Source organism: Stegodyphus dumicola, chromosome 10, assembly GCF_044657685.1.
Source record: "Stegodyphus dumicola isolate Sdum_Otavi_A_Nest chromosome 10, ASM4465768v1".
In the NCBI taxonomy this organism is placed as follows: Eukaryota; Metazoa; Arthropoda; class Arachnida; order Araneae; family Eresidae; genus Stegodyphus; species Stegodyphus dumicola.
Window position 1 is genome coordinate 182,922,028 of NC_140777.1, and position 13,665 is coordinate 182,935,692.

The 13,665-nt window shown below is 36.0% G+C and overlaps 1 protein-coding gene across 8 annotated transcripts in view; it reads left to right on the plus strand.

Moving 5' to 3' along the window:
• Positions 1-13,665, plus strand: part of LOC118193858 (disks large homolog 1-like) — an 816,267-nt gene that overhangs the window by 555,820 nt on the left and 246,782 nt on the right. For all 8 annotated transcript variants that reach the window (XM_085825973.1, XM_085825976.1, XM_085825974.1 and 5 more), the window contains one exon: positions 2,422-2,454. In XM_085825973.1, coding sequence (XP_085682099.1) covers positions 2,422-2,454 — 33 coding nt within the window. The remainder of the gene's footprint in view (positions 1-2,421; positions 2,455-13,665) is intronic.

Genomic DNA, 13,665 nt, shown 5'->3' on the forward strand with positions numbered 1-13,665 from the left:
AATACGTGCTCGTAAGTGTTTTAAAACTGTTGCTTACGTTTTGTTTTAAATTAGGAGCATTGTATATATTTCGAAAGAGATGCAGGATGTGCTAAGTTTATTCAATTAAGCGAATTTCAAGCAACAGATTAACACAAATGTTTCTCAAACCCTTTTTACTTCCTTGTATGAAGTATAGGAGTATTGTAAATGAGAAAACTTTCAGGTGTCATATTTCAACAAAAATATCATTTTGACCGCTATCGAATGCAATTTAACGATGCTATTGCGTGACATCTCTAAGGACAAAATAAAGTACTTTTTTTCCCAAAACGGGTTGCAGAAAGTGTTTAAAATGGATTCAGAACAGATTTTTTCGTGACGACCGTACGTACGTATATGTATGTATCTCACATAACTCAAAATCGAGTAGCCTCGGAATGTTGATATTTTATCCATTGCTATAACATGTAGTTGTGCACCTCTCGTTTTGGTTGAATCGGCGGCACCAAAAGTAGTATATAAAAATATTTATATATATATATAAAGAAACCTAATAATAGGCTAAAATGTTTTTTAAAAAACATTTAAACCCGTTCTGCCCTGTGGCTGCAGGATTGAAGTAGAATAAACTTAAAGCATCTAAAGTTAATATTAAATTGGAATCAAAGCAAGGCACTTCCTCAGCAATATTAATAATTGTAACCGTCTATAGGAGGTTTAACACAATATATAAACAAATCAAAATTAAAATAAGAAGTCATATTAGAACAAACTCGAAAAATAAAAATGGGAAAGGGAAGCTATACAAAATTATAACAATATACAATTATAAAATACATCTTCCGTTACCGAAACTCTAATTCAGAACTCGTCAGGGGAAAACGTGTTTCGTTCTCCTCGTTCATTTAAGATCGAAAACCGAAAAAAGGCTCAATTGAGTTTTCATTTTAGACTTTAAAATTCATATAAGAAAGAAAAACTGAATCTAGAAGTTTTCCTGCCCACTTTCGGAACACCTGGAGAAAAGAATAAAACATAACATTGCGCCAAATTCATTACTAAACAATCGAGAAAACGTTTTTACTAAACAATCCAGAAATGATCAATTTATATAATGTATCCAAATCCAGAAAATTTGGATACATTATATAAATTGTTCATTAAAAAAAAAAAAACAACCATTATATTCTAACCGAAATTCAAAAGCAATTACGAATACAAATAAAGAGCAAAACAAATATACTTTAAACCAAACTGTCATTTAAATAGAACTAAAAAATTGTGTAATTCCCGATTATGCTAACCTAAACTTTTAATACCGAGAAAACGAAAAACGTTTTCTAGAAATTTCTATAAATAATAAAATCTAATTTGAGCCTTAAACAGCTAAAAACTGAAAACCTATTTGAAACAAGAATTGAAACAATTCAAATTTTTTTTTAAATTCAGTTTCTCCGAATCAATGCCAGACTGTTATATTCGCCTGTTTTAATGACTTAAAAATTATTCTTAAATGTAAGGATGTTCTTATTTTGAAAAGAACCTCACTTTCGAGTAAATAAAGTATTTAGATACATTTTAATTATTTTGTGGTATTGCTGTTCAATTGAATTTTATGGTTTGACTGCGAAGACCATGATATTTAATAAGTAAAGGTAACACGCAAATCGTTAAAGAAACGCCCCTTTGGGCGTAATATAAACGCCCCTTTATAAAACGCCCCCTTTGGGCGTATAGTTTCTTTTTTAGATTTTTTTTCTTTTCTTTTTTCTTTTTTAGTCCAAAGGGACAATTTGCTTTGAAGGACTATTAATTTCGTTTTGACATTTTGCGTTGATTCACTCACTATAAAGGCGGATTCACTTTTGAGTTTGTTGCCACCCAATATTAGAGCTCTGTGTTATATTTCAAGAAATTAAATAATGAAGAATTTGCATAAATGTATGTATGTTTCTCGCACTGTGATAAAACAACGGTACGTAGGGCCATCCAATTTTGAATAATCTAATCTTCCATTCAATATGGGCATCTGGAAGCTCGAATTTGGAGTTTGAAATTTTATTATCATTGATTTCATATTTTGCAAAACTTTAACGAGTTTCTGACTAAAAATTAAAGGATTTCAAAGCGAGAAATGGCAACGTTGTACAGAAAAAAACAGTTTTATCTCCAGCGCGCGAGACTGTGTATCGGAAATTCTAAGGATAGGCTCATTTTAAAATTATTTTGCGATATTGCTGTTGAATTGAACTTTATAGTTTAAGTGCGAAGAACATGATATTTAAGAAATAAAGGTAGCACACAATACGTTAAAAAACGCCGCTTTGGGCGTAATATAAAATACGAAAGCTTTCAGATTTTACTTTATTTTTCTTAATTGTCTATTTATTGAATTAGAATTGAAATTAAAAGAGCTGTCTTTTTTTTTTATTTTTGCAGGCACATACTCCTTTGCTTGGATCCGACAGATTCGTAAGTACTTTTTCTTCTTTGTAATTCACTGTGTCTTATTTGTGGTTAATAGGTTAGCACGGGCCGACGAGCGACCGATAGGTAAAATCGCTGAACAGTGGAAGTTCGAACTGGGTTCGGGCAAGAATCGAACCCTCGGGCTTACTGAAGGGCGTTTCGTGGTTATTAACTTTTCTTGGTTTAGCGTCCATGTGTAATGTGGATACGAGCCAGTTTGCCTTAAGTCTCCCACGAAAGCATCCCTTTCCTTACGCAAAAACCCCCTGGCGTTTTTTGTCGTAATCAAGTAAACCACAACCAAACTAAATTATCACATTTTAAATGAAATTGGAAAAGGGTTTTGACTCAGTTTGGTTCATTTCAGAGAATTAATACTGATGTTTTGTATTTTTTTATCCTAATATTATTAACATGAAAATAACATGTGCATTTTATGTACTGACACACCGCTGTAACGAACTAGAAGACACCGCACCTTTCGCTCTATTTGTTGGTTCATTATAGCCGATTCTATGAGAGAAACAGATTGTCTCACAAAAATAGTATGAAAAACGAATAGCAAAAAACATTGCAAATTTACTTTCACCCTTTACTTAAAATATGTAAAATTGCAAAGAAAACATTCTAACTTTTCTAAAGAATATCCTATATCTTGTAGACCTACAGAATGCAAAACCCCCATTCGGAAGAACTTGGAAGAATACATTTATCCTCAAACTCTCCAACCCACCCCGCCCCAAAAAATTTTCATTCTGTAGAAGACGAATCAACAGCCTAACCCCGGCTCGTACGATTCACTACTTTCGTTTTCCTTTATAAACAAAATTTCCTAATTTACATCATGACATTTAGAGTTTCGTATGACAACGCAAAGAGTTTGTATAGGATCTAACTGTCTTTGGCCACATAAACTAAACTAGATCTTACTAATGAACCTGGAGACTTCCCGATCAGGCGTGAAATTAATACCAGCATCGAAGGGTCAAAACAACCCTTTATTATTCTCAACTATGAACAGAAAGGCACGTACTTCCTGCTTTACAATAACACCGACAACTTGCGGTGGAACTGTAGACACATTAGGTTATTTGGAAGCAGAAAAAATGAAGAATGAGCAAACGCCTTCGCCGGGAATCGAATCACGGGCCTCTGGAATACGCGCCCAGCGTGCAGACCACCAAACCACGAAGGCATGCCAAGAGGGCTGAAGAAATACCTTATAGAACTTAAGCCTTGTTACACAAACCAATTCGAGTCTAAAAAGAGTACTGCTGGACTATCTCCTTAAGTTTATAGCTAGGTTGAGTCGACAACCTACCAGGCGTAATAATTATTCAAACGGCCAAAAAGACGTATCAACAAGGTCAGAAGCGAAATGTGCGCTGGCTACCGAAAACACGCTCCGTATAAACTCCAAGAGTCATCCAGTTAAATATTTACTTCACTCAACTTTAAATTAGCATCCTGGCGAGGAAATGCGAAGGGAAGTTGAGGAGTTCAGGAAAGATAACAAAAAATTTGAATAGTTGGTTATTGGAACTAATGCAAACCCTACATTTGAATGGAATCAAAGAATCCGCTTTCATTCTTCGGTTTAATGGTTATGTGCAGCATATGCAAAGAACGCCATGCGGTGTCCTAAGATTTTCATATTGTACCCACGTTCTCCTAGCTAGTGTGTCGTGCCTCTTTCGCATCGTCTTTGTTGAGAACACAAAGAAAGTTGGGCTCAGCACAAGCGAAAGGTAATATCCGTTCTTCAAGATGCACGCGATGTTAATGTGTAAGGATTAACATGATATTTAAGAAATAATTTAAGAGTTAATTTTATTAACAGTTATATTTTGAGTGAAATTTCCTTTTTTATTGATTTTTAACTTCAACTTACCAATTCCGGCCAGAACGTAGTTTTAGAATCACGTCTGAATAGAAATTAAGGAAGAGCGGTATTTAAACGTAACGTGAAGTTCTACTATCTTAGTCAGGTAACAGGTGACAGCAGGGCCAGACACCCGGACGGCTTTCAAAGACTAATCGGGTATAGTCGGGGACCCGCTCCATCTAGAGCTTAACATGTTTAGAACATAAAGTATCTAGAGTTGCATTACCTACACGACAGGAGAGCATTGCATGGCGACATAACATAGCTCAGCACAGACATAACATGGCATAGCATTCGACGGGACATAGTATAGAATACAGTCATTGCATAGTGACATAACATATTTACAACATTAAATACACAACGAAATGTAACTTACATGACAGGTGGATATAGTATAGCAACAGAACATAGTTAAGCATACATAAGACATAGCGACATAACATAGTTAAGCATAGATAACATAGATAAGACATAGCGACATAACATATTGTGGTTACATATTTACAACGTACAATTCGCAGTGTGGCATGACCTATGCGACAGATGGACATTGCATGATGAGATATCATAGCTTAGCGTAGACATAACATGACACAGCATTAACATTGCACCATCATGTGACGTAGCATAGAATAAAGATTACATAATTACAGCATTAAATACACAACATAACGTAACTACATGAAAGATGGGTATAGCGTAGCGACATACTATAGCATCTGATAGACATAGTATACATAGTAATGCGACATAACATATTGACATCACAGATTTACGACATAAAATACACAGCGTCATATAGCCAGCACGGCATACAGAACATAGCCCTGCATATGAACATAGCTTAGAGGCATATATATTGACAAAACATTTTTATAATAAACAAAATGTATATATATATATATATAAACAGCATAACATGACCTGTACAGCAGGTGGGCATAGCATAGCATAGACAAATGTGATTGAACATAGCATAGCATATTGTCATAGCATACATGGCCTACACAACATTTCATACAGAAACATGACTTTTTATGAATTAGTACAAAAAGACAAAAACAGAACTTCAAGCAGTACATATGTAGTGATCTTGTCCAAGCACTTCGAGCTTATCCATTATACATTTCATTTCATTTGTAAGTGCCGGTTGTTTTATTAGAAAGCGCTTGAACGGGACCTCAGGTCCACCGAAACTAATGTGCCATTTCTGTGTTAAAGGGCATTCCACAAGGTAATGATCGGGCGACCCTTCATTGCCGCAGACACAGATATTGGTGGTAGATATGCCTCTGTCTTTGAAATAAGACGGGAAAGTTCCATGACCCGTTATGAAGCTCGTGAGGTAGGGTGCGGAGATTACCCGATCTGTCGTCACTCTATAAAGTCATGGGTTCTCCGGCCTTGTTGGATTGTATCCCATTCCTCCTGCCACAGGCTTGGGCCTGTTTCCCGCGCTTTGCCTTTTAGACGCGATTTCGGCAGCAAAATCGAAACTTCTGCGTCCTGATTTTGGGCTGCCTCCTTCGCCAATTCGTCTGCTTTCTCATTACCCTCGGTTCCAGCGTGTGCATTTACCCAGGATATGCGGATCTTTGGAGTGGGGGTGTTCTTTGCACCTCCGTAATAAGATGCGCTGAATGTCGTGGGTTTTTAATTGCATGAATTGCTGAGAGGCTGTCAGTGAAGATTGTTGCGTATCGTTGGTGGGATGTTGTTAGCCAATATATTGCCTTATGCAGTGACAGAACTTCCGCCTGGAACACTGTGTTTCCAGGGTTCATATGCCCTTTCCAGGTTGCTAGTACATCTCCTTTATTATATGCTACAAAAGCGCACCCCACTTCTCCATCTAATTTAGACTCGTCCGTAAATATGATTACTCCTGGGCCGTGTGTGTTTGGTGCGAGAGCTGGGTCGTGGTACGTGAAGACTCCCTTCCCGTAAAGGGACGGGTGCGTATCCAGCTGAGAACTCTTGAACTCATATTCAGAGGCGTCATAAGTGGCGTCCCCGAAAGTCTTACACATTTGCAGTTGGAAAACCGAATCAATTGCAGCCTCCTGCATCGCTTTAATTGGCAGTGGTATTAGCCCTGTTAGGACTGATGCGGCTGCTGTTGAAGTCGTTCGGTACGCCCTAGTTATAGCAAGAACGAAAGGTCTCTGAATGCTGTTTAGCACTTTGGCTTTTCTTGTCGTCATCGGGCAGGCCCAGATCGCCGCTCCATAAGTAATTATCTTCTCTACGACTGTAGAATAGAGAATTTTTAAGATGTGAGGGCGTAACCCCCAATTTGATACCTGCATTCTTTTGAGGCTGTTTGCAATGCGGTGCGCTTTCTCACGTTGCGCCCGTAGGTGGGGTATCCAAGTGAAAGCCTCATCCAACGTGATGCCAAGGAGCTTTAGTTCTTTAACACGTTTGATTTTCCTCCCCTGCATAGAGATACAAGGATTTCGTGTGATTGTTCGCCCCGGCTTATGAAATATCATGTATTTGGACTTGGCCTCAGAAATTTTTAACTTCTTTTCCCCGCACAGATTGTCAAACGTTGAGATAACTTCATTACAATTATTTGCTAGAATGTCTCTGCTTCTGCCACTAACTACAAAGGTTGCATCGTCTGCAAATGCAATTACCTTTGAGTGAGCTGGCCAGTTCGGGTTGAGAATGGAATTGAAGGTGATATTCCATAAATCCGGACCTGCACAAGATCCCTGCGGACAGCCCCTTAATTGCTTTTTGGTGATAAGTCCTCCATTATGCACTGCTATGAAGGTCATGTCACTGAGATAGCTCTTAAAAACTTGTATTATGTTGTCAGGTATTTGAGCTTTGTGAAGTGCATCTAAGACTGCCGGCCACCACAGGGAGTCGAGCGCACTTTGCAGGTCCAGACTTAAGACTGCTGCATGAAGTTTTTCACCTGCCGACATATTAAGTCTAATGCTTTAAGTGTTGAGTCTAATGCGTCAAGTGTTGACTATCTTAGAGAGAACCAGATATTCTGGTTAGCACGCGTCCGCCTTTTTAGGCTACTCTCTCTTAAGCTATTATAACGCTCGGCGGTACTTTAGGCCCTTGATAGCCTCGCAGTCAATTAGCGTTAAGGAGCCAACTCCGCTAGAATTTTGATAGCTTCGGCTATATCTTTTTAGTTAAGATTAGTTAAATTTTAATTCTTAGTTACCTAAGCTCAAGCCCGAGCGTCGGCTTTATTGTAAAACTTAAAAGACGGAGTTCTGTTAAACTTTAGTTGGAATAATAAAGGGTTATTTCACCCTTCTCACTTGTTTTCTACCTCAAGCGATTATTTGCTTACCAGTTCTTAAGATTCTTCACATTCAACTGTAACTTAGAATTGCACAATGGAGAATCCTACAAATGTTCATGGAACGCTTTTAAATCGTTGAGATTGTTAATCACAAATTCGTTAAAGTTCTGTACGTAAGTACAGAATAAAGGACTCTTCCCCCCCCCCCCAAGAAAAATTATAAAACTGATTTAAAAGGCATTTAGAAGGGGCGTTTTTTTTTTTTTCGTGTCATCTGTACGTACATGTGTACTGTTACGTTATTTTCTTCCTTCACGTTCGTACGGGGTTCGAAGATTTGGAGTGAAACACACTTTATTTACCAATTATTAATCGAAGTACTCCAAAATCACTTTTACAGTCGTCGAACTGTTATAAACACGTTGGCACCATCAGCGACACAGCCTTCTTACTGTCAGGCAATAACGGTGGAGACAGCTTCACTGCAAAGCACCCGAATACAGCTCCCAACTCTGCTTCGTTGTTCTCGGAACTCCACGTACTCTCGAGACTCTCCACGCGATGCACTTGACGATACACAAGAGTATAGCTGTCGACTTAGCACAGTCTAAGACAAAACTCGACGATGCACTAATTCGCGATGCACTAAAAGACTCTCTCGATGCACACGATGACCACCTCGGCGCTAGACTTCGAGACACTCCCTCAATGACTGACTTTCAGCTCGCTAGACGAGGCACACACACTAACTGACTGCGGACCAGCAGGGGTTATATAGCTTTTGGCTTGTGTTCGAGAACATTCTGGGCTAAACCGGTAAGAATTCGTTCCAGATGGTTCTCCATCCGTCTAAGGTATATCGCCAATTTTGTCGCCAAATAAGCTATTTCTTGCCAAATGTAGCAACCCTGCTTTTCCTTGCCATTTTATGGCAACCCTAATATTTTGCGGGGAAGCCATCTCACCGCGCCTGTACATTTCGTAACAGTACGTATGTATATATCTCGCATAACTCAGAAACGAGTAGCCTCAGAGCATTGCAAAGTCGTTAAAGTTTTAGAAAATATGAAATAGATATTAAAAAAATTCCAACTTAGGGCTTCCGAATGCCCATAGCCCACCAGCGGCCGAGCGGTAAAGTCGCTGAACACTCGTAGTTCGGTCCAAGGTTCGAATCCCGCGAACGGGCTGGGGCTTAATGGGCGTTTTCGTCATGTGTAACGTGTATACGAGTCAGTTTGCCTTAGAAAGTCCTCCACAAAGGCATCCCTCCCGTGAGGTAGATAGCCCTAGTGTGCTTTGCCATAATTAAATACACCAAACACCAAATGCCCATATTTGAATGGAGAACTATGTTGTTAGATATTGGATGGCGCTAGGCACCGTTGAGAAACATGCATAATGTTGGATGTATATTTAATATTTGCTTTTCTTTTTTTTTTTTTTTTTTTTTTTTTTTTTTTTTTTTTTTTTTCTTTTGCCTTATGTATTTTCTCACTGTTTAATTTTATGTTATCATTTATAATAATCTTGTTACTGGCAACATGCTTTAATTTACTATTGTGTTTGTTTGAATGGCAACAGTTGTTCATGTTTTATGTTTCAGTAGAAGAGCTTTCTTAGCCACACTATGCTTCAGGCAATCTTTCTGTTAAAAAATTTCATATTTTAGAATATCAATAAAGTTTGAGTAAAAAGCTGATGCTTTTTAGTTTAAGGCAACTCCATATTTTCATGCAGATTCATCATTATTTAATTTCTTTAAATATAATGCAGGGCTATAATATTGGGTGGCAACAATTCGAAATATAATTTAGACTAACAGCTAATTTCTTTTTCCTCACAAACGTCTGTAGATAAATTAACTTCGATAAAATAATTAAAAATCGCATAGTCGGGATTATTTCAAACACTATTCTTTCTCCGAATAATTTATTCATTATCGTAAATCTAATGATCCAAACTCTAATCGTGTATACAAATATTTTGTTAATAATTTTTCAATCCACGCGGAAAGAATTCCTTTTTTGTTGTATTCCCGATCTTGGATTGCTTTCTCGGTAACAATAGAAAAAATTTATGTTCCAAAAAATGGAACATTCGAGCAATAAATCTCACGAGAAAAACCTCTTTACATGTTAAATTAATTACGCAGAATCATTTTTCTTCCTTTCACGTTCGACTGGGCATAATAATAAAACACGAAAACATTTAAAAACTACGCCAAGGAGAATTAATTTCTTTAAAGAACAAGACTAGCTCTTTATCCATTCATATATTATTGGAATTTTTACTGAACTCTCCCTGACAGGAAAGGGCCGCTTTGGAAATTCCATTAATGTCCACACACTTAAATCGCCATCTCAATGGGTTTCTTTTTTTTTTTTTCCACATAAAAAGTGGTACTTACTTTCACCCGTACGCTATTTCTGGAATTTTCGTTTTCTTTTAAACTTTAAAAATCATCGGTTGGTAATTATTGCCGCCATTGTTGCAATTACCGCTAAAATTTGGTGTTGGTAAAGGTATCTGCACGTTGAAAATGATGATCCGCAACAAAAATTAAAAATTACGTGAAATTGTAATCATTATCTAGTGCAGTTCATTTTGATTTTTTTTTTACTTTCTTCTACGAAGTAATAAAAGTATTGTAATCGCGAAAAATTTCAGGTATCATATTTCAACGAAAATACCCATTTTGACCGCTATCGAATGCAATTTCACGATGTTTGTGACGTCTTTACATATGGAAAACATAAAGGACTCTGTTTCCACAAACGAATTATAAAACCAATTTAAAATGGATTCAGAGGAGATTTTTTCATGGCGTCTGTACGTACGTATGTATGTATCCAGCATAACTCAAAAACGAGTAGCCTCGGAACGTTGAAATTTTGTATAGTGTACTGCTATAACATATAGTTGTGCACCTCCTATTTTGATTGCAATCAGCCGCTCCAAAAATATATAAATGTATATATATACCTACTCTGTTATTCGGCTTGGTGAGCTCAGTATTTTTATTATTATATGTTGGTAAATTGTGCATTTTTTGCTTTAAAATGTTTGAATTGTGTTGTTCTTATCTTCCGGTTCAAGTTTTTATGCCTTTAGTTAATCTGCATGCTACAGTTGTAGAATTATGGCTTAATCTTTGGATTATGGTAACTTGGCGATTTTTTGGCGAAAATATGGCGACCAACTCTGCTACAGCAACCCTCTATTTTTTTTTCCGCCGCCATTTTGTCTTCACGAAGTAAAGACATGTTTCTTTTCTTTTTATTTACTCAACACTTTTTCCAACAATCTGCTAGCCGAATATGCTAGACATTTTATGGAACAAAACTGCTTAATCATGACAAATATTAACTGCAAAATTGGGAAAAAGGGCAGAATCGCAAACTCCTTGCCGCGTTTTTCAAAATCGCACATACACAGTAACCATGTACACGTCGACTTATTTTTACTTAAAAAAAACATCCCAGAATTGCACAAAAATGGCATTGCGCACACTCTTCACTTTATCCATCTACACTGCTATTTTCTCATAAATTACAAAAATTTGCACGAAAATGCAGGAAAATTTTGTGAATCTTTAAACTCGGTAAAAAGCACATATATGAAATTACCTGATCGCGAAAAAGTATATACCCTATCCAAGGATGAACACTTCCACGTATAAAATAAATAAAATATCCAAAAACTTTTACCTCTAAATCATCTATTATAAACTTCACCAACGAATTCATAACAAAACATTAAAAATGGTTACAAATACTTAGTGTCAAATATTTAAATTATTTCCATGCACGGTTACTTCCCCTCAAACGTATACCAAATTGCTACAAACATATAATTCACAAAATAACTATCATTTAATTAAAATATAATTAAACCCTGTACACGTCGACTTATTTTTACTTAAAAAAACATCCCAGAATTGCCCAAAAATGGCATTGCGCACACTCTTCACTATATCTATGTACACTGTTTTTTTCTCATAAATTAGAAAAATTTCACGAAAATGCATGAAAATATTGTGAATCTTTAAATTCGGTAAAAAGGACATATATGAAATTACCTGATCGCGAAAAAGTGTATACCCTTTCCAAGGATGAACATTTTCACGTATAAAATAAATAAAATATCCAAAAACTTTTCCCTCTAAATTATCTATTATAAACCTCACCTGCCAATTTATAACGCAAACATTAAAAACGGTTCCAAATACTTAAATTCTTTCCATGCACATTTACTTCTACTCAAACGTATTCCAAAATACTACAACATATAACTCTCAAAATCACGATCATTAAATTAAAATATAATTAAATTAAAAAACACTACTTAAAATATAAATAAGCACATACATTAAATTAATAAAAATTAGCTTACAATCCGAATTACTTTAAACTAAATCATTGCTAATAACAATTTTCCAATAATACCATATTAATTTATTTACTCCTTACATTTAGAACAATGCATAAAAATAATATCCTCAAATAATTAAAAATACTAACTTACCTAATCTTCTACAGAATCTTGAGTGCATGGCAGATCACAAAATGTCCATTTTCACCAGATTTCTTACACCGCCATTCAAACTTATCTGTAATATCCTTCCTTTCACAAAATCTCATTTCATTCCCACATGTTGGACATTCATACTTATCCGCAATTAAGCAATTCTTTTCAATTACACATAAACGCAATAAAAATTTCGGATTTACGTTATATAGGGCCATGGGATCCAACTATTAAACAACACTGTTTCACAGAACATAGAATGAAACTAATGCTATAAAGTACAGCAGATATTTTTACAAATTTACCCCCTTTTCCGATTAAAGAACAGTGATTCGTCCATTAATGTCACATGACATATCTCATGATCTCTCATTTCCCTGACACAAAATAATGCGTAATCGGAACTGAGTACTTCTCACATTATTCCCAATGTCCTAGGTAGTAACCTTTATCGCCTCCAAAATGTCGCCAAACTACCTGTTACCATAATCCAAAGATTAGCCGAATTATGAGTAATTGAATTTAAAAGTTGTTTAAGTGCGGCTAAGCCTAGTTTTTTTTTAACCACAGCAGCCATATTTATTTACATTTGAAACTTAGTAGAAAGTGGGTTTGTTGCAAATCTAAAGAAACTAAGCTTCGCAACAACACCTGTTCCTTTTTTATTTGTCTAATTTCTTTTATACATAGTGTTAGATTTATTATAAACTAAGCTTTGCAACAACAAAGTAACGTCTCCTTTTATTATTGAGAATTAAATCATGTTTAATCCATTTGGGAATTATCATTTAAATTATTAAATTATCACATATATTGAATCAGAGTCCACAACAAATTAGGTCAGTTTGTACGCCTTGAGTGTCTTTTCCCCGAGCGAGACCAAAAGTAAACTTTCAGTTTTGTGCACCGAAAAATCTGCCTTCTTCCCCGCTGGCCGAACGGCTTGTTTTTGAGTAGAATCTGTAATTGTAATTGTAAAAGCAAATTTTTAAATTGTTTTAACAGTATTTGGGTTTTTATGTTTTTCTATGTCTTTCAATTTTTAATATAGATATTTTGAGTTTTTATGTATTTTTGTCTTGCCGCGGAGTGAGAACTGAATTAACTGAATGAGAAATCTATCTCCAATGAAATCCGAGGAAATAAGTTTAAATGAAATGCAGGAAAAAATGCGTATAGTTTAATATTCTGTACAAGGAAGTCGTGTAGTATACACATCAGATTTTTCTTTTTTGTGACAGAGCTTGGGGAATTGAAAAGTGGACTGTAGCAATCAGTTTATTCAGTATTAATATCGAAACGTTTCTAGAGTCTGCTTATTTATTGCAACTTAGCTTAATTCAGGGTTTCTCATACTTTTTTCTGTCGAGATCTCTTTTTATCACTGAGATTGTTTCGCGACCCCCAGGACGCCATAATATTTACCAAAATTTTACAGGACCCCGTAAGTATTGAGCAAATCCGAGACACGCGTGAGTGAAATCGTCAATTTTTTTCACCTGTTACTGTAATGTACTAT